Here is a 27,494-nt window from a genome sequence, read left to right on the forward strand (position 1 = left end):
ATTTGAAACATATTAAAACAAATAATTATACGTACCAAAAATTATATATTCTTTATATTAAGAGGTCGATTATTTATAAGAGATCAGTCGCTGGAACGTCTCATCTTTTTTTAATCGTATAGTACATTAAAATTTAATATAATTTTCGTTATGTTAGACGTTCCAGAATATTTAAAAAATTAAGTTGAGAAAAAAATCATTTTTATTTAGATGGAGTTTGTTAAAAGTTATAGCAATTTTAATATTTAGAAATAAAATAACTGAATTTGTCATTTTTGACGGTTGTCTATTTTCGGTATATGTGTCTAAATATAAATTGATAATTTTTTAAAATAATTTTGTGCAAAAATAGCCTCAATTAGATTAAAATCGGATTTTTGAAGCAAGTTAAACAAAATTAAGTCAATGAAAGTTTTGAATATTCATGGATAGTGATGCAATTAACTTCAATTACACTAAATATTATAAATACACATTTTAAATTAAATATAACAATAGTTATATACACACAAAAATCAATTTACACTTATATAAGTATTTTTATAATATCTTACGTTCGGCAAAATTATAAATATTTTATGCGTCTAATTTTTTCCCTGTCCCGAATATCAGATGTTGACGTTGAACCCATGGTTGATATTACGTAGTTGCTAGTCTCTTTTTGGTAACAATGCGTTCGGATTTTCTATAATCTTTGCAAATACTTATCTTGACCGAACATTTGCTTATGGCCTCAGTCGTAAGTAACTCGGGATGAGATTCCCCTGATGGTTAATCACATAAGCATCATACTACCTATACAACACACATATGTAGATCCACTAGGAACACATATCGCAATCAACGTTGATGTTACGACCATTGCTTACATATGTGGGTTGGGGGCCAAGAGGTTGACTGTTGCCCGGACGATAGTTGCAACATTCTAGACTTCACAACAGCAGTGTAAACCCACGTCAACAGTGAAGATGGCTGCTGAGTGTGGAGGCTTTGGTGGTAATGGTTTCGGACGTAGATCCACATCGGCAGTGATTTCGGACAGTGATTGCGCTGGTATTGGACGACGATTGGCTCAAGTCACAATGACCAGTGAACCAAAATTGCAGCGACGTCAGATATAGACGACTCGACAGGTAACACAATGGTGATGAAATGTTGGATGAGGTCGGCAACAGCTGCAATTGTTCAGTGATGGCGACAATTTGGGTGAACTGCAGGAGTTAGATGGTGGCTTTAGGACTCAAATCTTCTATTTATTGAATAATTGAATGGATTTATTTCTACTTTTTGTTCTCCATATTTTCTGCTCATTCACGCCTGGTTAACTGTAATAATATGAATTCTTTCCTTTTTCATATTTTTAATGGATGCCAAGCAAACAAAAACATGGCTGTGACATTATAATCTGTTACAATCCCCTCCCCTAAAAAAAAACAGTATAACTGAGATATGTCATAGTGGATCCGATCTTAAAGGGTACCATTATAGATTGAAATCTAATAAATATTAAAATTACTTTCATAAAACTTTTTTAATACCTTATGCCTTATAAAATCACTTTTTAATTTTAGTGTGCCATTTTTAATGAGTGGTCACTAACCAGGTAATAATCTAAAAATATTATGATAATATTATAAATAATATGGTAGAAATATTTCTAAGTAGTTCTTACATGAATATTGTAGTAACGTTACTAAAAATAATGTTTGACAAAATTCTTGTGTTCTGAGAATATATCACAATATTTCTTTAATATTAAAGTAAATTTATTATAATAATATTTTGGTAACGTTACCATAGTATTTTAGAAATATATAGAAATATTATTGTAATATATTGTAAAAATGACAAATTGAGATTTTATGAATAAATTTTTTAAGAATACTTAAGTTAATTTAAGAAAAAAAACATCATGTATGGGAGGCCATAAAACTTTTAGCGTGTAGCATATTCACCTTTTTGATTTTATATTAAGTGAAGCATCTGCCCACATAGCAATGAAATATTTCTAGAATATTCCTAGAATATTTATTTTTGATATTAAAATATTTCTAGAATATAACCAGAATATTTTGAAATATTCTTACAATGTTCTCAGAATATACTTTGGAGCGAATATTACATTCTCACAATATTTTAAAGGTATATTTCTAAAATATTATAAAAAATATATTGTGACAATATTTTTAAAATGTTTTATAAATATATTAAAAAAATGCAAAAAATTAGACCGCTACGCGGAATTTGAAACCCCGTACTTCAAGTGCTTTGGGACTCGTACGTTACCAATTGACCCACAGGTTGCTACGATCGTATGTAGATAAAAAAGGCTATTTAAGGTAGTTCATATGGTTATTTGTCTATTAAGTTATTTTTCCTGTTTAAAAAAATTCAAAGTAAATACAACTTTATATTCAATTTAGATTAGATACCATATAATTTTTTTGAAAATCGACGATCCCATCATCATGATCTCTCCTTGTAAGTTAGAAATTGACTTTTATTGTTGATAATATAGAAATATATTCTAACTATAATAAAAAATCTTTTTAGGATTTTAAGTTTCACAGGACAATAATAAGATATAATTGCGCTGACTAACTAAAAAACTAAAAAAAATTTAACTCGATAGGCCTGCAAATAATAGCAACAAGGGTTTTTTACTGTCTTTGACTTACTTAGCTTAATTGAATTAAGTTAATCAAAATTGATACTAATTAGAGAAAATAACTGTTTACTTATTAAGGATTTAGGAATATGTATTGAAAGGTGACGACTTGGGCCACGCAACGGATTGTGGAGTCGCCACCCTCATGGCTCCCTTGCAAAAAGGAAATAGGGTCGCCAAACAACTTAGGCAAGGGTCTTGATCATAAAAAGGACAACACCCGGACCATAAGTGGATTTAAGAAAATAAACAATAATAAACTAATAATATTAAAGAAAATAATGTACACTCTGATGAAACTAAGTGGATTAAAAAAAATTATATATATATATATTAAAATATAAAGTGTTGTTGTAGACTATAATACGCTGATACCTGGTAAATATAACAAATATGTTTGTTTGATGTCACCAGTGGTAGACATACTTTAGTATGTCGAAGACCGTTACCTTAAAACTAGAGAGAATTATTTAAAGGAAAAAAAATAAGATACACGTGAATATTGAAGATATTCACGCAATAAAAAGATTTTTGTTGATTAAGAAAATTAAGGGGATTTTATTAAATTATTAGTTAAGTTAATAGTGGACAAAACCCGAAGGCTAAAACCACTCTGCAAATGAAGGGACAAAAGAGAAAAAAAAACAATTATTAAGACAAAAAAAAATTTAACCTACAACTTTTAAATATTACACGTGAAGTGTCTTCCGCATCGGAACAAGTCCGTGTACTCCGGGCGCGGCGGATAATTTCTGTAATCTGGCCGGCCGGACCGTACTTGGGCACTGCGGGAATAATATATATATGTATTAAATATACACCACTGACCAATAACCTTGTATTTATTAATTATAGCTAAAATTATATACAGCTCATAAAAAAAATAACTTTAAAACAGAAAAAGACTCAAACATTATATTAATTAAAATAAAAAAACAATATACGATACCCAGTCCCGGATGGGACTCATCCTAAGATGGGGATCTCGGCCCCGGACATGGCCGACGCCTGGTTAAATTAGTACATTATTATAATGAATGACACACACGAAAAAAACTATTATTGGCTGCACGCACACAGCCACTATATACCACAACGGTGGTTCAAAGGGAAAAGAACACAAATTTTTCCTACACACCGGGCGAGGCATAATGACGACGACGATTACGTTTGGGAAAGGGTATCGGCTTAACGATTTACAAAATATAAAACAGATAAAAATATGAACAATATTAAAATTATACAGGTATTGACAGTGGTGGCCAGTGTATGTGTCATATAGGGAACGATTATTAAACTGATAAAGAATATTGTGTGTATAGCGTTCACCTTGGCAGCAACAGTACAGTTTTCTGATTACACGGCCGGATATAACGTACGCGCGCCCATTTGCAAAGCAAAACAGTAAATTTATCTATATCATAAAATTCATATTTTGTCACGTTACAGTATATATAATACATAAGTATTATATAACAAGATACCAATAACATCCAAAGATGTAACTAAATGGAGAAAAGAGGATGGCTTGTATCTCTTAAGTTACCTCAGTTGGCCAACAAGATATATATTTATAATATTTAAAAAATTATGTTGATAATATATTCAACAAATATTTCAAGTTAAATATTCTATATTTATTTTAATTAATAAATTTTCATGTTTATAAGCAAATATTTAAAAAGATATATTTTAAGCACATTGTACAAATATTTTCTGTGTAATATACTGTATTTATTCTCTTTAATATATTTTTAAAATATACATAAACAAATATTTAAAAAATTATATTGTAAGCATATTATGGAAATATTTCAATAGAATATATTTTTTATTATATTTATGAGATATTGTCACAATATTTTATTCAAAATATTTTAAAAAGTATTTTGTAAGAATATTTTGACAATATTAATATATTGAAATTGCTATGTGGGTGGCTGGATTGCATATTATAATTGCCATTGCATCACTGAATGCAGCACCAAACAATGGTGCTTTGGCGCTAAAATGTTAGATGCATGTGATTTCAACGTAAAATCGACAGTTTGAGGTGATTGGATAACCAGTTCATGCGGAAATCTACTCAGTGATAACTGTTCAATAGTTCTAGCTTGGTCATCTGAAATCGTAGATCAGAGTAAACTTTTAGGAAGAGGAAGTAACTCCATAGTAGACGTGACTCCAGAATATAACATTATCTGCCGTTATTATATAACTTGATTGGGTTACTTCGGAAGGAATTGATCTGGACGAATTTAGATGATATTTGATATTATTACTAATTAGTTAAAAACTACAAGGAAAATAGTTTTGAATATTTCAATTGTATCACCTATTTAAATACCAAGAGTTACATAGAAATTATTAATATTTTTTAAGTAATTTATTACAATGAAAAAATAATTAAAAAACAAGAAAAAAATGTTTTTAAATTATTACAGATTTTGATTTTTAATATGTTAAAAATAATCATTGCAAAATATCAATTGTAACCTATTTATTTGGTTTTTAAAATTGATTTTTTGAAAGTTTATAATAAAAAAAAAGTTGAATATGTAACCATAACTATTAGCTGAACTTCAAGTTTGAAATTTATAATATTAAATAAAATAAAAATAAGAATTGACATGCTCCAGAATAAATTTAAAAAAAACATAATAACACTAGACAAAAAACGGTAACACAGTGGGGTCGCGGCACAGTATGGACGCGGTATAGTTGGGACAAGTATAGATGATATGTGACAGTGATTAAAATCAACATCTTAAGAAACGCTTCGATACAAATTTGTAGATAGAGTTTAATTTTAAGAAGTTGGTGGATTATATCAAAAGCAAAATTAACTCCCATTTAATTATATCCTGATTAGTTATTCTTTGATTTAAAAGTATAATATATGAATAAATAATAATTATAGTAATTAAATTTAGTATGAAATTGATATTCAATAATTTAATATTGCAATATATACGGAGAAATTATAAAAATAGTAAAGTAGTTGTATATTTCTTTACTTTTAACGTGTATAAAAATTTAAATGGTTTGATGCAATACTTTTCAATGAAAAATTGTCGTTACTTATGAATAAATACACAGGACTACAAGGAACTTTCATCAAAAGCAAAAATATACTTTTATAAAATAACTTTTCATGCTGCTTTCAAATCTTCAATTAGACGTTTTCTATCACTTCTAAAATTGATATTATTACTTATTACTTTTATTTACTATGTAAGTCCATGGTTACATCCACACGAGTATTTCTGCGATCCAATAATCTTTCTGGATACTTAATTATAAATAAATAAAAGTTTTCAAATTGATTAAAATCACTATCATAAAAAATACTTCGATTTAAAACTTTAGATAGTGTTTAATTTTAAAAAATTGGTGGATTATTACAAAATCTACATGATTTGCTATTTCCTTATTTATATCCTGATTAAGATAAAGTATGTCAAATGAAAGATGTATATAAGTATTACTACTCATGAAAAAATTGTATTGATCCATACATTTTTCAACAAATTATAGCATAATAAAATTAAAAATGTAAAATATAAAATCGAGAATTTTCACACAAAAATAGCATTTGGTAACTATTTTTACCGTGAAGACAAAATAAAGTCCGAAAATTTTTTTTTCCATAATAAAGTACATTACATTAGCTTTAATTTAAGATATATATAAAAGTTTCAGAGTTTCAGGAACACTTTCAAAAGTTAAGTTGAAAAAGTTAATTTTTTGTAAAAAAGTTGTCGTTTTGAATACCCTCTGTGGGCAGGTAAAGGGTCAGATTTATAAAAAAAAATGTACCAAATAAAAGGTAAAGACGTCATGCTTTTATAAAAAAAAATAATTCGGTCATTTTTGAAAAATATATAACATTTTTAAAAAAAAAAATTTCAAATATATCGATAAATAGCGATTTTTATATATGTAATTTTTTTGGAGATTTCCTCCATTTACTGGGATCGAGGGACATTTTTTCAATTTTCGATGGTAATTTCTTCGACTAGATACGATTTGTGATCTTTTGAAGTATCGTTGAAAGAAATCGGTTCGGTGAGAGCTGAAAAAGTTGTAATAGATACAAAAATAACACATCATAGTAGAACCATTACCTTCTGAGCTTCGCATCGAATATAAAAATCACTCTATATAGTGTTAGACATACTAATCAATGGTAACAACGCTTCGAAAGAAATATTTAGAAAAGAAATGGAATTACTATTATTCGTTATGAAGTTCACACAATGAACCTACAGATCTAAGTATATGGGCTATCCTTGCCTATCCCCCTAACAACAAAAACTAAAACTAATCAAAAAGTAATAATACAAAACTTATATCGACCCGTCAACATTTTATTAAATCTATATCTTATTCATTAGTAAAAAAATAATCATAGTTTATCTCTAAACTTTTGAGAGTTACGGCTAAAATAATAATTTTATCTATCATTAAATTTGAGATTTACTATGGCGCATAAAAATAAATCAAATTTTAATTATATAATAAAAATTGTCACTTGTGGCTAATTAACTAAGTAAAATTACATGTTTATTCATTAATAAAAAATATAATCCAATTTCAAAAATTTCATTAGAATTTAAAACTTTGATATATTTACTTAAAAAATACAACAGAATAATGTACGTAATTATTATTTGTAATGAATTATAATATTAGATTAAATTAATTAAAAAAATAAGGGAGATATTTTAACGCTTAATACATACCTTTTATTCTTTTATTCATATCATAAACTTTTACACTTAAATATCTTATGATATCATAAAAGTGATTCAAATTTAAAAATATAATATACGTACGCACTTAAGAGCGTGCGCGACTTTTAAAAAAATTGTATGCGGACGCCGTTGCTGAACGTTGTCCGTCATTCTTCATTTGGTCTGATAGTCTCAACACGCTTTTTTTATTTATCATTAGAAGTGAAGTATAAAATGACTATTATTTTATGAGGTTTTTCAATCGTGTACTTAATAAAATATTAGTTTTTATAAGATTAGTGAGATTTTATTTGTTTAATGTAATCCGCTACAATGGCTATGACAGGAATCAAATAATATTTTAACTGTAAGTATTAAAGACTTAATAGGCGCCGCAATTCAAGCAAAATGTTTGGAAGGTTAGAGCTATGGCAGATTTTGGAAAAGTTAAGCCCCTCTTGATCCTCCAGATTGCGCATATGTAACTATATAGTAACTACTATACATTTTAATTTGTAATATATATATATATATATATTATTATTAATTGAAATAGGGTAAACTAAGATTCACTTCAATTTTATTAAAAAGATTAAAAAAATTTCATTATAAAAATACAAAAAATGTAAGATCATTATACAAGGTGGCTCAGATCTTACTGATATCACATATAACTTATGATACAATTATATTATTGTTAAATTAAAAATATATATATTGACTTCAAAAACTATGTTTATTGCACATTTTTATTTTTTATTATTAATAAAATAACACCTTAAAATGTTTTATTATCACTTTTTAATAAAAAGTTAAGATTTAGGATAAGTACATATCAGTTATTAAGCATTTTAATATATAGAGTGTCTATAGTACGTGCATTAGTACGGGATGCATAAACCGCTTCTACATATCTACTATTTGTATTTCATGCTTGTTACTTAAAGAATATATGTCATCAAAATTAAAAAAAAAAAGATGAAAAATGAAAAAATTGTATTATTTAATTTTTTTTAAAGTGATAAATAATAAAATAAATATGCATTGAACGGAGTTTAATAAATCAACAACTATTTAAAAAAATACTATTTTTAGGAATATTTTTTTTTTTTATATAATTAACTTAAGATGTGTTATATTTATCAAANTTTTTTTTTTTTTTATAATTAACTTAAGATGTGTTATATTTATCAAAATAAATCAAAATCTAATTTGTACATTTTTAAGAAAAATACATTATTTAACAAAATAGTAGTAGTAATATTCTTAATATTTAATCCTATATTTAAATATAATTTAATAACAAATTTTTGTTTTGCGAAGCAACGCTCTTAAACTAACTTAAGATAAATGAAATCTTTTTATAGTATTAACTATATTAAATTTTTGTATAACAATATTATTATAATTAATACGTATGCTTAGTATATAACATCCCGTATTTTCTAGAAAAACTTATTTTCTCCCATTTAGTTATTAAATTACTTTAAAAAATAGCTGCAACAAACTTAAAGTTTTCATTTTAAGAAAATACATTAAATCTTTTTTAAACACTACGAGATCTAAAAATATGGTATAGTACAATCAAAAATGTAAAAAGGCGATTTATTTAATTGTTATATTTAATTTAATTGAAATACTTAGAGCACCTTTGGTCTTTACCGGGACTTAAAGTTTCTCAATCTTGTATTCTCCTTATTCTCTCTTTTATGTTGCGTAAAACACGTCAAGTATAGATATTACGCTGAATAACAACTTAAAAAGTATTTATGCCTTGATTGTTGTAAACAACAAATAATTTACCTAAGTTTACTAATTTTTCAAGTATTTCAAGTATTAATGAACATAGAATCGTAACTCATAAATTATAAAATAATATTAACTTGATGAAATATTAATAACTGTATTGTATTAACTATTATTAAAGTAAAAAATATCATATAAATGTATATTATATATCACATAAGAGTATTTTCATGATTATAGTTTTTTTAATTCTATGTTAATACTTCTTAGATATTTTTAATCTTCTTATGCACATTCACTCTATTGTTTGATCAAATAACAATATTACTATTAATTAATCCGTAGTAAGTTTCATTATTACAACTATATAAAATATTTTCAATTTAACACAAACCAACCCAACTAGCTTATAAAATAAAAATGATCAAATTAATAAAATGTCTAGTTGATTACAACTTTTGTATCTGTCATTTGGAAGTTATACTCATTTTTATACTTAAGTTTGCGGAGGAATGTCCAATAATAAAAATAGCTGCTCATTGCGATTTACCCCCGTCTATATTTTAGAATGCTAATAACTTCCAATGTCTGGTCTAACAATTGTTATTGACCAGTAATTATTTTAATTGGATTATTTTCTATTATATGAACTAGTTAAATATATATTGAAATTAAAAAAAAATTAAGTTGGTGCCCTTATAAAAGATAAGGAATAGACTTAAAAAATATTTATCTGCTCAAAAATCAAAAAATACAGACTAATAAATAAAAAGAAAAATCAAAATTATTAAAATTATAAGAAATTTAGTAGTCAACAATAAATAATTACACTGTTTAAACTAATTTCGCCGAGTATTTATTCTATGTTTTCAATCATTCTATATTTCACTTAAATTTTCTGTAGATGTTTATTTGCTTACTATTATCTGCCGCATTGAAAAACATGATCGAAGTTAGCTATTGGTAAACACCAAATCCAACATAATCAAACCATGATTTTCCTCAGTTCTTAGACTATTTTGAAATTTACATTTTTATTTATTAAAATTTCAAAAAATAATTTTTTCAAATATGAATTTTTCAGACAAAGAACAAAATAATATAAATAGAAAGAAATCGCTATATTTTTCTAAATTTTTAAATGTTCACTTTTCAGCCAATCCATCTAATTCTATTGTATGAATCTAGTCCTAAGATTACATAAATATTAAAATTATTGTCATGATCTTCATTAAATTAAAAAAGAAAACTTAGATTAACCCGTTAGAATAGTTTAAAATGTACAGCCCAATCCAGTCAGCAAATTTGAAATATTTGACCAGCTTCTTAGACATTTTTGAAATATAGTTTAGGCTGTTGATACTTAGGCTATTTCTTAATATTTTTTCAGGTAGCATAACATGATAGATACGCCAGAAATCAATATTTTTTATTTTGAAAATACTAAAATTACAAGTACATCTCAGGACATCATTTTAATTTAAACAAATTAATATTTTATTGTCATATGAATAAAATTAACTGTAGCTAACTAAGTAATTATTAAAAATCCAATTAGTAAATATTTCTAAACTATTTTTCTTAAAAATTAAAAATATGAACTAGTTCATTGTTACAATTAAATTCACGATTTAAAAAAAAATGTTTAACTATTTGTCTTATTAAAATTTTATTATTTAACCAAACGTACAATTCATATATACATATATACACTATATAAATATTGAGAATGATATAATTTTTGTAATTTTTATTGTTATTCTCATTACGTAAAAAGGTGTTTCAAATAAAGAAGGTACCGCTCCAGAAATTAATCTTAAAATAATAATCTACACTTACAATAAAATATTATGTTACTGTAATTGCTTGTATTATGTTTATATACTACCTATGTTTCATTTTATTAAAATACCTGACAACTGAAAAATATTAAATTTTCCAAATAATATTTATGCAGTTTAAATTTTGTTTCAATTTTTTACTTATACAACAAACTATCTCAGTATTATAGACTTGGTGTGAATATTTTAAATTTTTAGATGTTTATTTTACCAAAATATTTAAAAATTAAATCATACCGACGAAATTGCTTAAAACTCACATTGGTTTATACAATAAAAATTGTAATACCTATTTTTAATTGACTTTTTACTTAAAATATAATTTTGTTGTGGTCAATGAGGGAATTATCCCTTTTAATTCAATCTCAAAATATACCATTGTAGTTTAATATATTTTTCAAAATGTTCTCATTACATCAAAGTTTTGCAATAAATACAACAAGAAATTTATAGTATACACTTAATTTTATATATTAAATTACGTTAGAATGAATTTCATACTTATTTCTATCAAATTTAATTTTTAAAAATGCTATAAAGATAGTTATAATTTAAGCATTAATAATTTTGATAGACTTTTTAAGTTAAAAACTAATTTTGTTTTTCTAAAACAGTAATAAATCAATTATTTATGAAGTTACTATCGTAATTTAAATTTATTCAGTTAAAGCCATTATAATTTATAATAACAGAACAAATTAATTGACAGTTAAAATAAGGTGTTTATTGACATTTTTCGTAGGTCATTGCGCAAGATGATATATATAAGTGCCTTTTCCGAATATTAGATAACCATAAAATGATCTGATTCATTGTTTTATTAATCATCTAAAATATTATGAAAATTTAATTTTCTCATGAAAATATTAACACGCAATAGTTACGTATTAACATCACGATAATTTATATTTAGGTCACATCAACAACCATAATAACTCTTTCTTTACTTGGCTCTCTTGTCTTGCAAAAAAATTCATATTATAAGTTATAATAAACTGCAGTTACCTGTTAATAAAATTTGAAGTATTTGTATAATTTTTTTTGCAAATGAACCATTAAGCTGTGGAGATAAACAATTTATTCTTTCATAAACAAATCCAGAATAAATTTTCCCAAATCTTTTGAAAAATATAATAGTTTATCTAAAATATTTATTATCTTTTATATTTATATTAATATGATAATTTAAATTTTATACGAATTATTAAAGCTTTATGTATAAAAACATTTTGTTTAAAATATTTCAATGGGATAAAATTAAAAAGTTCAATCTATATAAATTTTTAGACATAACGTATAACTTATTTTACCAATTTTACTTTTAACATAAAACTTATTTAGCTTAAACTTTATTCGACATTAAAATTCAATTTAAAAACTGTTTCTGTGATATTGTTAAGTTGTTAATGTTTTGAAAACCTTTTAAAAAAATATTTCGATTAATTTATATGTAATAAACCTCTAGTTATAATAGCTAATCATTACAAGTATTTATTTATTATTTTATATTGAATTAATAACTAAACACAAAATAATGAAATTAAAGAAATGATCTGTTGTAAAAACGGTACCTATACAAATCACAACTTTATTAACGATAATTGTAAACTTCACATTGATTCATGTACTATAAACTAAATCTAAGTTTTTCAAGAAGAGAAGAAATACTCTAGAGTCCCCTTGAGATTTACTGGTTAAATTGAGTTGAAATCGTGAGACAACTTGGTCACGTCACTATTTTATTCTTACTGCTACAGCATAAAAATGATTCATAAAATATTTTTAAAATGCCGAAAGAAATCATATTGATTAAAACATCCAATAATTTACTAAATTATACTGTGTACGGATGTTATGACAATGAAGACTAACTTATGAAAATAGGCTAATTAATTTTCTGTGAAGTTGCTTTTAACTATTTATATAATATAACAAATTTAATTAAAACTTAGTATAATATTTCTGAATAAATTTAAGACATATGTATGTCATAACATTTTGATCATTACCAAAGATTAATTTTATGTATAATAACTCTCCATTTATAGATCTTGATTTAAATTATTTTGGCTTAAATGCAAAGCTGAAAAGATATTGATATTATCATGATATATATTTTTTAAATATTTTCTATGAAAATTCTCAGTTCTGAATGAACCACCTATTTATTTGGTTTATACGTCAAAAGAACCCAATTTTAATTTACTTAAATCTATTAACACCAAAATAAAAAAAAAATCTTTAATGTTAGAAATTTAAAAATTATGTTTCAAAATTACAATGCTACCGTAATAATGGAATTTTCAAAATTTTTATTATATATTTTAAAAATTCTATAATTTTTTTTTTTGTAAACACTAATCCTCCTAGTAAAAAAGTAAAAATAGTGTGTATTGTAATAAAACAACAAATAAACAGAATAATATATTAGGAATAAAATATAAAAAGGAAAAGGTGAAAAGGATGAGTCCATATAAGATAAATATGAAAATGAAAAAAAGAGTCACAGAGTGTGAGAATATTAAGTAAAGTAGTTTGAAATTACCGAAAGAACTGATTTTAAATAGGAAAAAATAGTTTTTAATAGTCAAAAGGGAGTAGTGTAGCGATTCCTACCGTAATCTTGGAAGCTGGAAATGTTAATTAATTGTTAAAAGATTTTAGCTGGACTTAATTGAAGATCTACTCATAGCCATTACTTTAAATCTGTACAATAATCAGATTTCATTTCCTAGTTAACTGGTTATTTTATGTTCTAAAGAAGGGAACCCTGTTTTGGTAATCTTGTAAATTAATATGTGACATATATGTACAAATGATAACATCATATTATATGCTAATATTATACATGATATTATAATACTTAAGACAATAAGATTTTTTTTTAGTATGATATGTATGAAAGTCAAATAAAAAGTCTAAGTGCAGGAAGAGTTGGAAAGACCCACGAATGTAATTTTTTTTTCAACTTTATTTTTGAAAATATTTTGGGACACAATATAAATATATTATTTATACATACAACATACTAACTATATCAAATTAAAAATTTTGAAGTAAACTACAATAACTTTGAACTGAGTTTGCAATGGGCTGAGGATAATGGTGCATCCTACAATGAACTTTTACTTTTATGAAGACTGAGAGATAGAGCATTGGTCTCGCGTTTCAATAATGTTAAGCAAAAAAAAATTGATGAATATTTTCATGCTCCACAAATTCATATAATGATTTTTATTCATAATTTTTTACTATTTTAGTATGTACATTTGTTTAAACACAATTACATTGTAATTGTATTCCTAAATATAAAGTTATTGTTTTTTATAAGTTCTCTAGCATTAATGACGTTATTTTTATAATAAAACATAAGCTTTCTATTGTGTTGTTTAATTTACTTAAGTCGACATACATAATGAAGCATAATTTGTAANATTCATAATTTTTTACTATTTTAGTATGTACATTTGTTTAAACACAATTACATTGTAATTGTATTCCTAAATATAAAGTTATTTTTTTTATAAGTTCTCTAGCATTAATGACGTTATTTTTATAATAAAACATAAGCTCTCTATTGTGTTGTTTAATTTACTTAAGTCGACATACATAGTGAAGCATGATTTGTACTTCACACCAGGGCCTGTCAAAATCAAATCTTATCTTTGCATTTGTGATTTTTCTGATTACAAGGTACTCTTATGTTAAAAGTTCCGTACTATAAGAGATCCAAGGGAATACTCTATAATCCGACAAATTCGATAGCTCGACACTGACCTGCAAAACGTTTGTCGGATTACCGGAAGTCCACTGTATTTAAAAAAAAAAAATCCATTCTACAATTGTTTTACAATGAGAAATTAGCCATCAAATGAAAAAGTCGCAATCAAAAAAATATATATTTTTTCGATTAAACAAATAACTTAAAAAGTATTTCATATTCGGTCGAAATGTTTAAACAAAGAAATTGTAAAATTAAAAATATATGAATTATTATAAGATTTAACGATTTACATCGAAGCGTTTTTTATGATATTGATGTTAATCACTTTCAGGGATCATTGGGATCTTTTACGCATTGTGCAAAGTTAACTATACAGCTTCCAAACTGTGCTGAGTTTTATCTTATTTATTCTGTCCATCATTTAAATTTTCGTCGATATAAATCATATAATTCTTAATACCGATTCAAAGTATTTACTAAAATACTTTTTTTCTGAGTTTTAGTACATAATTGAAGTACAAATAATTTATAAAATTATTTATGAAAAATAATTTATAATTTATAAAATATTATGATCAATTTATTGTTATTTAAAGGAAAACGCAGTTTACAAGATAATATAACAATTTGTTGATAATATTTAAAATCAAGAATTAACTAATATATTAATACTAACTACAAAAAACAATTTTTTTAACCAACACTTATAGAAGTATCATACAATTTTTAAATATTTAACATATCTTCCTAAAATATTATACACAAAATATTAAACACGATTTATTAAATAAAGAATCCAATAATGAATCCATTTTATTGTATCTTGAAGGATTATTATTAGTGTTCAGATACAAAGTATTTCTAGAAAATAGCAAATGAATCCGTGATGACATCATACGAGCTGAGATTATATTTGAAACATACAATGGCTCCTGGTTGTCGTGCAATCAGTACATAGTCAGGAAAAAAGACCCTATGCATTTGAACCGTAACTTTCATATCTTAAAACATATTCACACATGTGGTTAGTAAGAATTGTATGTTATGTAAATTTATCAAGTTAGTTCCTTTTTTTTACTATACTAGTTGATTTTTATCGTATTTCGCGTAACATCCTCAAAGGTATAAAATAAAATTTATTATCTACCTCTAGAAAGTTTGACGTACCCCAATGCTTCAAAATTAGAAATAATTCAAATTTTCTATTTAAGTTATATTTATATAAATTTAAGTATTTTTCTACGTGGAAACTTAAAGATCGTCTTTTTAAAACATAAATTGTATTCTTATTCAAAAATCAAGATAAAATAAATGTTATAAAAAAACAAATAAAATAGCAATATATAATACTATTTTAATAATAGCCGTATGGATAGTGTAATTACAAAACTAAAATTATATTTTCATTAGTTTTATACAACTTTATACTAAAGGTTTTCTATATTACCAATAGAAAAATATAAAAATTTACCTATGTCAAATAATTCTCTAGCTATTGTATTATATAAAAATAACATCTTAAATTTAACAAGGAAAAAATTATTGGCGAATTTCGTGTCTTTTATTACAAAGAATACTGTTTCATTCCACACAATACAACTCAATGAATAATTTTTAATTACAAAATTATAAAAAGAGCTCAATTTTTTCTTACCTCTAAATATATATGTATCTTTAAACTTCCTAAAAAAAAAATGCAATTTATTTATTTTGCATAAAAATGTTGTGTGAAGCGTAACTTAGCAATAATTCTGCTCAATTATTTAATACTTAAGTAAAGGATTACAACCTTTGTTCACTATGATATCTTGATTTTAACAATATTGATACAATCAAGGTAAATTAATGCAATTGAACTATATTTATACAAAAAATTTTAAATGTATAATACATCTTAAATGATTTTTCGTTATACTGACTGTCCAATATAAATAGAGAAATAAAAAAATTGTTTGTCTCCATCGAACTCTTCAAACATAAAATCTAATAATACTATAAACTTAAACAAAACAAACTTTCTTTATCCACATTTGTTTGAAACAATTCTACGTCCGATATAATAAAATGTAAGATTTTTAGATATCTACTATAAGAATGAATTTACATTTTATTCAATTTTGAAAAATGTATGGAAGACTTTCTTGAATGAAAAATACATATATTATAAATTTAACATTTTGTACCATTAAATTTTAGTATAGTAACTCAAAAACTTAAAATGTTCAAAAAGTACTTAGTAATCGTCTTCAACGAAATCGAAATTTCGATACGATACCATCTAGGCAACATTATATCGATAATGATATCCGTTGTGGTTATCACAATAATTCGATATCGATATATGAACTGGTATAACTGAAAATGCGATGTATATATTAAGTAATATTAATAAAGTATTATTAATTGTTGAATTTCTACTTAATTTTTTTTAGTTAAAAGTTTAATCACCATGTCTATTTAATTTATTATGTAAGTAGTTTATATTTTTATTGAAATACAGTGTCCGCCGTATTATATTGAATTTATATATTATTGTGTTCGAAAATGTGTTCTAGTGGACTAAAATTAGTTGCTTTTGCTAATGCACGAAGTTAAATATGAAAAAAATTAGTTTTAAATTAGGTAATATAGATAACCGAAAAGAATTTATCTTATGATAATATTATCTTCCTGTAAAATTAAATGGCAATACTACAAATTTATGTTTACACTTGCATAGCCTAAAAGACCACCAGCAAACAGTCATTTCTTATATCGCTTCATTTATCAAGTTTTTATTTGAAGTTTTACAAAAATAGTAGATGTTATCAGGCTTAAAAAACTCTATTCTCAACATTGTTATTAAAGATTTATAACTGCGGGGGATGATGCGTTCTGTGACTTTATGAAACTAGCCTTTACAGAGTGGATATCACTTATAATACATCAATTTCAAGTAATATTAATTAATTAATAATTAATATTTTTATGATATTTAAAATAAACGTAAATCATTTACTCTTAATACATAAACTTTTATATTAAAAACTGTAATCATGCTTGTATTAAAGAAAGAACTTTTATAAATTCAGTTATATACTATAAAATAAATATTTTAATAAGTGATTTAATAAATTTTAATTTTTGGTAATTTTATTAAACATCTTTTTAAAAAAAAATTTTGTTGTTCGTAGTGATGCTAGAGATGAATATTCAACAAATATTTGTAATTTATAATCACGAATACTTAGACAAATCTTCTTTTGAAGTTCGAAGAGAACAAATTTTATTATATTTCATATTTTTAAAAATATCACGTGAGATATAGTTAAGGGGTCGGCGTGACCTAGTGGGTATGTTACGGTGCCACGGATTCAATCTCCAGGATGCCAACGAGATTTTTCTTGTGATTTTCTTATTGGTGGTGTAATATTTTGTTATCACTTATAATATTAGCATATAATGTTATCGTTTGTACATGTATGTCATATATTATGAATATACAAAATCACCAAAACAGGGTTATCTTGTTTAAAATACAAAATAATAAGCTACTAATTATGGGATAAAATCTACTTATTGTATAAATGTTTGAGTAACGTCTACGCGTAGTTTCCCCTTTCATATTAACCAATTAGAATAGAAGGCCTCAGCTTTCATGATCATACTAGGGATCGCTAGATTACCCCTTCTGACTATAAAGAGCCATTTCCCCCCTCCTCAAAACCAGTTCTTTTGGTAATTTCAAAATACACAAAATCTGTGAAGCTCTACATAAAATTCTCACTCTCTGGGACTTCATTTTTTAAAATTAAATGTTACTTAAAAATTGTTGAATGAACTTTTTTTTAGTTATGATTTTAGTTTATTTGTTCATTAAATATTAATATTTTATTTATTTTTCTTGTGATAGATTTTGTGTAATGAAATTGTATTATTTAAATAATATTGAATCATTTTTGTAAAAAATATATGGACTTATACAACTTGAGGTCTGTAACCTTACGTAGTGCATTTAATACACAAAATCAACGTCGGATTACTTAAAATATTATTACGTGACATAGAATATAAGGTAAGTGAAATTTAATTTCGAACCACAAACAATCTCTTATGTTATAAACGATTAAGAGAAATTATACAATTTCAAGGGATTTAAGCATTATTGATTTAATATTATTCAACCCTTGAGATATCAATATTTATTCATTCCAAAGTTTATCCATTATATTAATTATTCTACCTTTCACTATGTTTATAACCCCTAATCTTTAACATTATCTTTTTTTTTCTTGGATTATTACAGTGGTGTAAATCGGCCATAATATCCGTCCCGTCCATCATTGGCTTAGACAAGAACCATTTTTGACTCCCTAACATGTGAAAAAAGATCACCATGCTCTGTAGCATTTTAAATTCGGAAAATAAAATTATGTAAAACTGATCATTCGTGAAAATTAGCTAATTTACAAATGTTTTAATTTTCCGAAGTACAACTTAAAATATTATGAAAATTGTCTTTTTGAAATTCTAGACCAATTTTGATAATATCTACGAATGACAGCTTGAGATCAATGTTTGAGAAATACAGATAAAATTCTATTATACACACACACAATGTCTTAAGCAAATACTCAATGTTACAAAATCATGTTCACATCACATATCAATTATTTCTGGTCAGTCAATTATAATATTAATTAATTAACATATTATATATGTCAATTTGATATTAAACATTTTTTCAAAGATTTGTTATAGAAAAAACTCAAAGTAATATGATATATAACAAAAAAAAGTAAAATAACTAAAACAATAGTGATTCATTTTCAAACAATTTATTGTTAAGGTTTTATCGAAATTAGTTGTTTTAAAGTCTTTTTTTTTTTAATTACTTGAATTTGTATTTATTTTAAAATTAATACAACTTACATAATTAGTAAATATTAATTATGTAATGATCTCATATTAGTTTTAGATAATCATCAGTAAGTTATAGTGCTAACTACGTTAATTTAATGGTAGTTTTATTTAATCTCAGATTACAATCTTTATTTGTAATAATTTTAATGATTTTTTTTAGAAAATTTATCAAGTTAATAGTATTATATAGCAGTCACACATACTTTTTCTTAACTAAAATATACACATTTACTATTGTATAAATTTTGTTTCTTGTGTATATAATTCACAAGTATTTCTTATACATTTAAACACACTTCAAGTAAAATTGAAAGCACAGTTGCAGGCGATATACGTGTATTAGGATGACTAATTACAGTCAAAAAGTAAAATCTACGTAGACACATCATATAATTGAATTATACTATTATCTTTTTTGTATATTACTCGATCTAGAGAATACCAAATATTTTATAAGTACTTTTTATTTAAATATTTAAATAGTTGTCGAATATTTTCAATTAGCGTAACTGTATTTTCAATACATGTGACTCCCTTTTCGATTTAATGTTTAGTAGCGCTTCTAATATAACAGTCAGCCTAGATCTTAGCTTTGTGTTACTATTGACCTCTATCACACTACTTTCTAACTTTCTTTTCCAATTCTCTAAATCCTCATTACATACAATTCTTTTTAACTTTAATTATCCTAGTATTTCACAATTTTAAAATCGTACAATTAGAATTTAACTATATCCTCTTTGAATGAGAATTGAGCGGTAAACAGCTTCATGGATGCAGCATGAACTGTTACTAACAGTTCTGATGTTATTTTACTTCAAACTCATTTAGATCGTGTAGTTAGTTGGTATGAAGCAATTGATTTGACTTTAAATACTTCCGAGTACTATAAAATGACTTTTTCACGTCTTTCTTATCCTATTCCTTAAACTTATTATATTTATAACTTCCCTATTGCATCTGTCTCTTTTATAGTTGACCTTGAGTTTCGTCTCACTTCTACTTTAAAATTTCGCCTTCATTTAGAAGAAACATGTTGCAACGCTCTCAAAACTATAAGATTTATTCAGAAAATCGCTCAAGTTCTCTCAAAATCTTATTTAATTATTATTTATATAATCGGGTGATTTCAATAATTGAGAAATCCAAATAATAGATACTGAAAATTTAATCATAAACATAATTAGGTATTTATTATAATCAAATCAATCGAATCACTCGATTAAAAGGCATTATGGAAATTAAATTTTTTTAAATGTATAAAACCACATAGTTGTCAAATAAAAAATGAAAATAATCGTTTATTTTTTAATTAAAAATTTTTATAATAAATAAATAATAATTAAAAAATAAAATGTTCATTCAATATAAAAAATATAAATAAAATAAATATGAAAACCTTATTGAGTGTTACATAATAAAATAAAATATAATTAATTTTAAATTCTAAATGTTTAATAATACTGTAAAAATTAAATTAATATTTAGACAAAAAATGTAGCACAGAAGGGTCGCGGTACGATAGAGACGTGACATAATTATATAAGTATTTTTAAATTTTGATGAAATATCAGTAAAGTTATAATGTTAGTGTAAAATTGCTATTAGATTTAATTTTTGAAACTTTACTAATCATACGATTTTTTTCGATTATTAATCATCTAATTATTAAAAACCAGTGTTGGGAAAGTTCCTTTTTAAATGGAACTCGTTCCGTTCCCCGTTCATTTTATAAAATATGAACTCGTTCCAGATCCTAGTTCTTTATATTAAGAAGGAACTTGTTCCAGATCCAGTTCCTCCAAAATAAGAACTCGTTCCACTCTTCGTTCCTTTTATGTAACCAAGTTATTTAAAAAATTGTGGCAATGAGATCATGATAACGGTCATCAATGATTTTCATCAGCAGTCGAATACAAAACAAATTTGTAGTATTCCTTATCTAAAAGTATTCGAAAATTATATTTATAAAAAGGTAGTAAATGCTAACGACTTGTGTCAACGCGACCAATGTCTATTGTCTTCATATAAGTTAGAAATAATAAATCAGAAAACCCAAAACCTTTAACATATATTAGTTAACAAGAAACGACGATAATATTCGGTGCATTATTTAATATATGTACACATATATTAAATATTTACTGTATACCTACATGTGATAATAACTCTATAGTCAATTGATTCATTTAAACAGCCTACGATCTCGGCTGGGTATATAGGGGACTTCCATTGTCAAAAGTCAACTAAAAATACCTTGATATTTTAATGTCTAGATACGAAGAAAACTACACTAAAACATGTTTATAAAAATTTTTAGGAACTGTAATTTCCGTTCACGTTCCTTAAAAAATGGAATTTGTTCATTTTCCTCGTTCCTTTATTTTAAAAGGAAGCAGTTCCTAGCTTCGTTCCTTCAAAAAGAACTCGTTCCAGGAATCCGTTCCTTTTGGAACCAGTTCCTTCTCAACACTGTTAAAAACATTCGATTACTCATAACAAGTGATTATTATTGATTTTAACTTTTAATTCTATGCTGTCAAAAATAACTGATAGTATGCTGCCATTTCAAACGCAATGAGCAGATAATTACAGAAGATACTGTAAATAATAATATTTATTCTCAATGATAGTACAGAACCAACATTATTTATTTGATTGTAGATAGTCAGAAATATCAACTTATAAAATTAAAATTACTAATATAATAAAAATAAAAACGAGAAATATCTTATTCATCTAAATAAATCAATATTTCACCTAAAATAGCATTGAGATACTTGTTTTATCAATACTGATTATTAACTTTTGAATAGAAAAAAATATTTTTTATTGAAATTTTGTTAAATAATGTGTGAGTCATAGTTAAACATTCTTATATATTTAAATATATATTATATTTACATTGGCTTTACTATTAGAACAGCGTATATTTAATGTTTTTTTTAATTTTTCAGGATTGTCAAAAAACAAATTTTAATTATACAGGTTTAATACAATAGGTGTTATTATTTTCGTAACTATCAATAGAACTTTGAGTATTACTATAAAATATGTAGAAAAACATGTGTCAGAAAACTACTTTCAACATTTTTGATAAACATCTCATTTAGCCATATAATTAGATAGGTAATGTTACAGTTTAAGCAACAATGTGTATCTATAGTTATTTTCAAATAGTTGATGATAAATTTTATCAATTTTTCAAGAGAGAATATACAAATTTGACATTTTAATAGTGTCTTATCAAATAGACATTTATTTAGTAAAAAAATGAAAATCATCTATATTTTTGTTTTATTTTTGGGAAGGTTAATTTTTAATTGGAGGGTATGTCCTATCCAAAATTTGTAGACCCCCCCTGTAAGATTTATTGTGTAAACAGAAACTGATAAAAAAACGGTTGAAGAAAAATTTAATAATAAAACAAAAAACAATATTTTTTCACTACAAAAGCAATAAAACTTTTTTGGCAATCGTTTATATGTAAGAAAAAAATTATTTAACTCATTGAGTACTATATAAACTTTAATTTTAAACAAATTTAGTAGATATAGAACAAAATTCTGCTTTAAAATTCTTTCTTTATTATTATTTATTTATTTATATTATTTAAAATAGAATAATATTTTTATATTAACTTTTCACACAATATTTTACTATTTTTAATTAAATAACATATAATTAAAAAAGTAATGACAGCTAATAATTTCATAAAAATGTTTACTTGTATTTTAGATAGAAAAAAAATAGTTTGGCAAACATATTGTTTTAATAAAAAGGAATATATAGAATGTGAAGTTAAAACTTTTAAATTGCTTTTTACATAAAATTACAGGAAATCTTTATAAAGATTCAATTTGATATAAAAGTTGTCTTAAGAAAAAAATAAACAAAAATTCCAATAAAATGTGTCTTTTATTTTTTTACTAGTATAAATAATTTTTATTATCGAAGGAAGTTCGCCATTATTATTATCTGAAGTCAATATTCTTATAATTTTTCACGTAAATTGACAATAGTGAGAAACAAAGCTGTTGAAAACTTACTATTGAATTATTAAAAATTTATAATTTATTTTTGATGTAGATTTTATCAAAATTGATTAATATTTTACACAACTGACTTTAACATATTAATTTTACTTTGGATTAAGATAACAACACTGGACAAATATTAGATAACTGATAAGTATGATTCAGGTCGTTATTCGTAGAATTTATTTTAGTCACCCCAAGTATACATAAATGATAAACATATATTTGTTTAAATTCTAATCAATGTATAATATTTTATTTTTAGCGTGTCTTGAATGATCACTGATCTAGACCAAAATATGTTCCTAGGGTATTGTATCATATACCTATGATACATTTTTTTTGACAGGTGTCTCGGAAGTGGTTGAAAACATTTGTATAAATGCATAGTCTCGAACCTTACTGATAAAATATGTTGTTTAACAATTATTTAGTTACGTTTAAAAGTATATACGTTTAAAGCTTTCATAGATTGTTGTATTATTTAGAATATTTATGAGTTATTAATCTTAAGCTTAACAAAATTGAAATGTATAATTTTTATAATTATATAAATTCGTATACCTGTTTTTAATTCCCGTACATTCTATTCATTCTCTGTTTCATTTTGTTCTACTAGTTATACGACTAATTGTCCGCTTCTTCAAATGATAAAATTGGCCAATGAGAACCCATATTTTTTTATTTAATCAAATTTTCTTTTGTTTATATACATATACTTATATATTTTTTCCATTGCTGTGCTATGTTTTTAAATGTTATATACTTTATATGAATGTTCTGATGATAATAAATATATAATTTTTGTTATTATTGTTAAATTTCTATACTTGGGCAAGTTTTGTTTTATACATAAATAAACAATGGAAATTTTTCTTTATCATTAAACTAATGTATTGTTTATTTCAGGCTTTAAACTATGTAAAGTGTGAACATAGTAACTTTAATCATGGACCACTATTCTTTCAAAGTAATTATATCCTTAAGCTTTACTGTTTTTACAAAATTGGCTTGCTGCAATATTACAACTGACAATGTTACAATTATTCCCATTTGCAAATCATCAACGTTTGCATTGAATAATCACACGAGTAAGATCATAAGTAATGAATATTTTTCTCCGCAATCATTGCTAAGTATAATTACACAAGATATAAATGTTGGAACAAAATCATTAAGGAGTATACGAAATATAGTGACCACATCTAAGCCAAAAAAACAAAAAATCCTTACCAGAATAGTTCCACGTAGCACTCCTAAACCAGGAAAGGAATTTAATAAATCCGTAATAACTCAAAATACTACGACTTCTGGACCTAAAACAGACAAAAGATTAAGCGTAGTAAAAAATGTAATATCTAATCAATCCGAAGAAATTATATTTATAGAAAGTTTTCAAAGCAAATACCCTATTTATTTATGGAAAGAACATGGTTTTTATACTGATGACTACATAAAGTTAATAAATAAATACTGGTTTAAGTTTCCTCCGACGAGCCCTTTTGCGCATTACACTATGGCAATTTTGTATACAATTATTACGGCAGTAGGGTGTTTTGGAAATGCCCTTGTCATAATTATGTATATCAGGTAATTTCACTTGATCAATATTTTTAGATTTACTATAATGATATATTTACAGTGTTGTATAAAACTTAAATAAAACACAGTTCATTTAAAAAGCATTTGGTCTAGAATGATAAATAAAGAATGATTTCAAAAAGTATTTAACTAATTATACATATATATATATATATATATATAATAAAAGTAAAACAAAACAACGATAAACCAATATTTGATAAAAGATATTTTCCAATATTTTTGTAGTCGACTCACATTAAAATTTTAAAAGTTTATTTGTTGATTTCTTTATTTGAGTTTGCATTCATACAAGAATATAATTTGTAATAATTACCTCTACTTTTATTTCAAGAAAGAAAAAATTATAATTCATTTAATTTTTGTAGATGTAAATCATTGCAAACGCCAGCGAATGTCCTAATTATTAATTTGGCTGTTAGTGATTTCTTTATGGTTGCTAAATCACCTGTTGTAATATATAACAGTATATATCAAGGACCTGCATTAGGGAAACTTGGTAATAATTTAATAACTAATAGTTTTGAAAAAAAATTTAATTTTAATATTTTATATTTTATATTAGGCTGCAAATTATATGGATTCTTTGGTGGTTTAACTGGAATCGGCTCAATAATGACTTTAGCTGCCATTTCTTTGGATCGTTATTATGTTATAGTTCATCCATTGAACTCGGCAGTTAAAACTACCAAATCAAGAGCCAGAATACTTATAGCATTAATATGGTTATATGGATTTATATTTTCCATTTTACCTACTCTAGACATTGGTTTCAGCCACTATACGCCGGAAGGGTTCTTAAGTAGTTGCAGCTTTGATTACTTGACTGATGACATTCATGAAAAAAGATTTATTTTAATATTTTTTACAGCAGCATGGGTAGTACCGTTTACTTTAATATTTTTTTGTTATGTCCAAATACTTTCTGCAGTTTGGAGTAAAAGTGAATTGACTGCAAGTCGTTTTGGACAAGAAGTAGAAAAGAGAAAAACGGAAATAAGGTTAGGTTATGTTGTAGTGGGTGTAATAATGCTATGGTTTTTATCATGGACTCCATATGCATTCATGGCACTGTTAGGCGTTTTCGATCATAAAGAGTACATAACGCCATTCACTTCGATGATCCCAGCATTGTTTTGCAAAACAGCAGCTGGTATAGATCCTTGGGTGTATGCTATTACGCACCCAAGGTTTAAAAAAGAACTATTGAAAATATTTTCAAGAAAAAAAAATCGAAAGTTAGAAAGGGATTATGGTATGAAAAAAGGTGCTGAAATCGGAATTGATCGACACACTAGAAGTTATAGGACTCAATCCAGTACTGAAGATGAAGACATAGAAGAAGTTGTTGTAATGGTAAATCCTGATCACAAGATGCATCGACAAGGATCTACATCAAGTCATAAAACAAATGAAACAAAAGCACTAGAAACTAAATTTCCACCTACTAGACAAGAAAGTTTAAAATATATGCCGCCAAGTTGGTATAAGTTACCGAGAAGCAAATCTAAAAGTAGTATTAAAATTAATAGAAATTCTATAGAAAAATAATCGTTTTTGTTTTAATCAGATAATCTGAGAATACGTTTTAGTAAACACTGTGATTATTACTTAAGTAAACTAAGCATGATCTCACATATAGATTAAGGAAAACAAATAAAATTTAACTTTAATAGTATTTATGTGATGCTCTTAGTTTTTCACATTTCTTTAGTTTTAAGCACAACAAATTGACTTTCTTTTGAAAGTAAAATTAATCACTCGTACATTCATCATTTTTAAAGGTTTTTGTCATTTAAAAATAATTCTAAAAGCACATAATTTGTATAAGTACATAATTTTAGTATGTATGATTAACTCGGTTTAATATAAATGTTTCATATTTTGATTTTTAAATGCATGCTTGTTCTTAATATATTATATAATTTAATAAATAACAATTAGCATATTTTACTATGGAAACTACTAGACTATTTTTACGAATATTTCTTCAATAATTTATCGTTAAATTTTTCCCTAGTTATTAATAACTAACAGAAAACATTATCATATCTGTATTTATTGATTTATAATGATTTTATTAAATACATAAAATATAATTTGTATTATTTCAGAAGTAATTTTACAGTTATAACAAAAATAATACGTTCCTATAATTTTTAGTCAAATATTGTATGAAAATTTTAGTGAAATTTTAAATGATGATAGATTATCACCAATAATGTAGGTCTTAGAATA

General features: G+C 24.9%; 1 protein-coding gene and 1 long non-coding RNA gene across 7 annotated transcripts; one reads left to right on the forward strand and one right to left on the reverse strand.

The window, feature by feature from the left end:
• Positions 1–479: 479 nt before the first annotated feature.
• On the reverse strand, positions 480–2,522 carry LOC126910351 (uncharacterized). Its single transcript, XR_007705238.1, has 3 exons — positions 1,956–2,522; positions 1,539–1,611; positions 480–1,423 (listed from the first exon to the last, which is right to left on the reverse strand). It is a non-coding gene; the product is annotated as an uncharacterized LOC126910351 (long non-coding RNA).
• Positions 2,523–7,592: 5,070 nt separating this feature from the next.
• LOC126893980 (opsin, ultraviolet-sensitive-like) lies at positions 7,593–27,111 on the forward strand. 6 transcript variants are annotated; one of them, XM_050664580.1, is made up of 7 exons: positions 17,316–17,337; positions 17,435–17,650; positions 18,608–18,769; positions 19,229–19,373; positions 24,564–25,244; positions 25,625–25,755; positions 25,822–27,111. In XM_050664580.1, the coding sequence occupies exons 5-7, from the start codon at positions 24,604–24,606 to the stop codon at positions 26,805–26,807; spliced, it is 1,758 nt and encodes a 585-aa protein (XP_050520537.1). In that variant the 5' UTR covers positions 17,316–17,337; positions 17,435–17,650; positions 18,608–18,769; positions 19,229–19,373; positions 24,564–24,603; the 3' UTR covers positions 26,808–27,111. The 6 variants fall into 6 exon arrangements, with proteins under 6 accessions (XP_050520536.1, XP_050520533.1, XP_050520534.1 ...); XM_050664578.1 differs by lacking the exon at positions 19,229–19,373 and adding an exon at positions 22,575–22,746; XM_050664579.1 differs by lacking the exons at positions 17,316–17,337; positions 17,435–17,650; positions 19,229–19,373 and adding exons at positions 7,593–7,771; positions 22,575–22,746.
• Positions 27,112–27,494: the final 383 nt, after the last annotated feature.

This window comes from Daktulosphaira vitifoliae, unplaced genomic scaffold (genome assembly GCF_025091365.1).
Source record: "Daktulosphaira vitifoliae isolate Bord-2020 unplaced genomic scaffold, ASM2509136v1 Scaffold_1, whole genome shotgun sequence".
In the NCBI taxonomy this organism is placed as follows: domain Eukaryota; kingdom Metazoa; phylum Arthropoda; class Insecta; order Hemiptera; family Phylloxeridae; genus Daktulosphaira; species Daktulosphaira vitifoliae.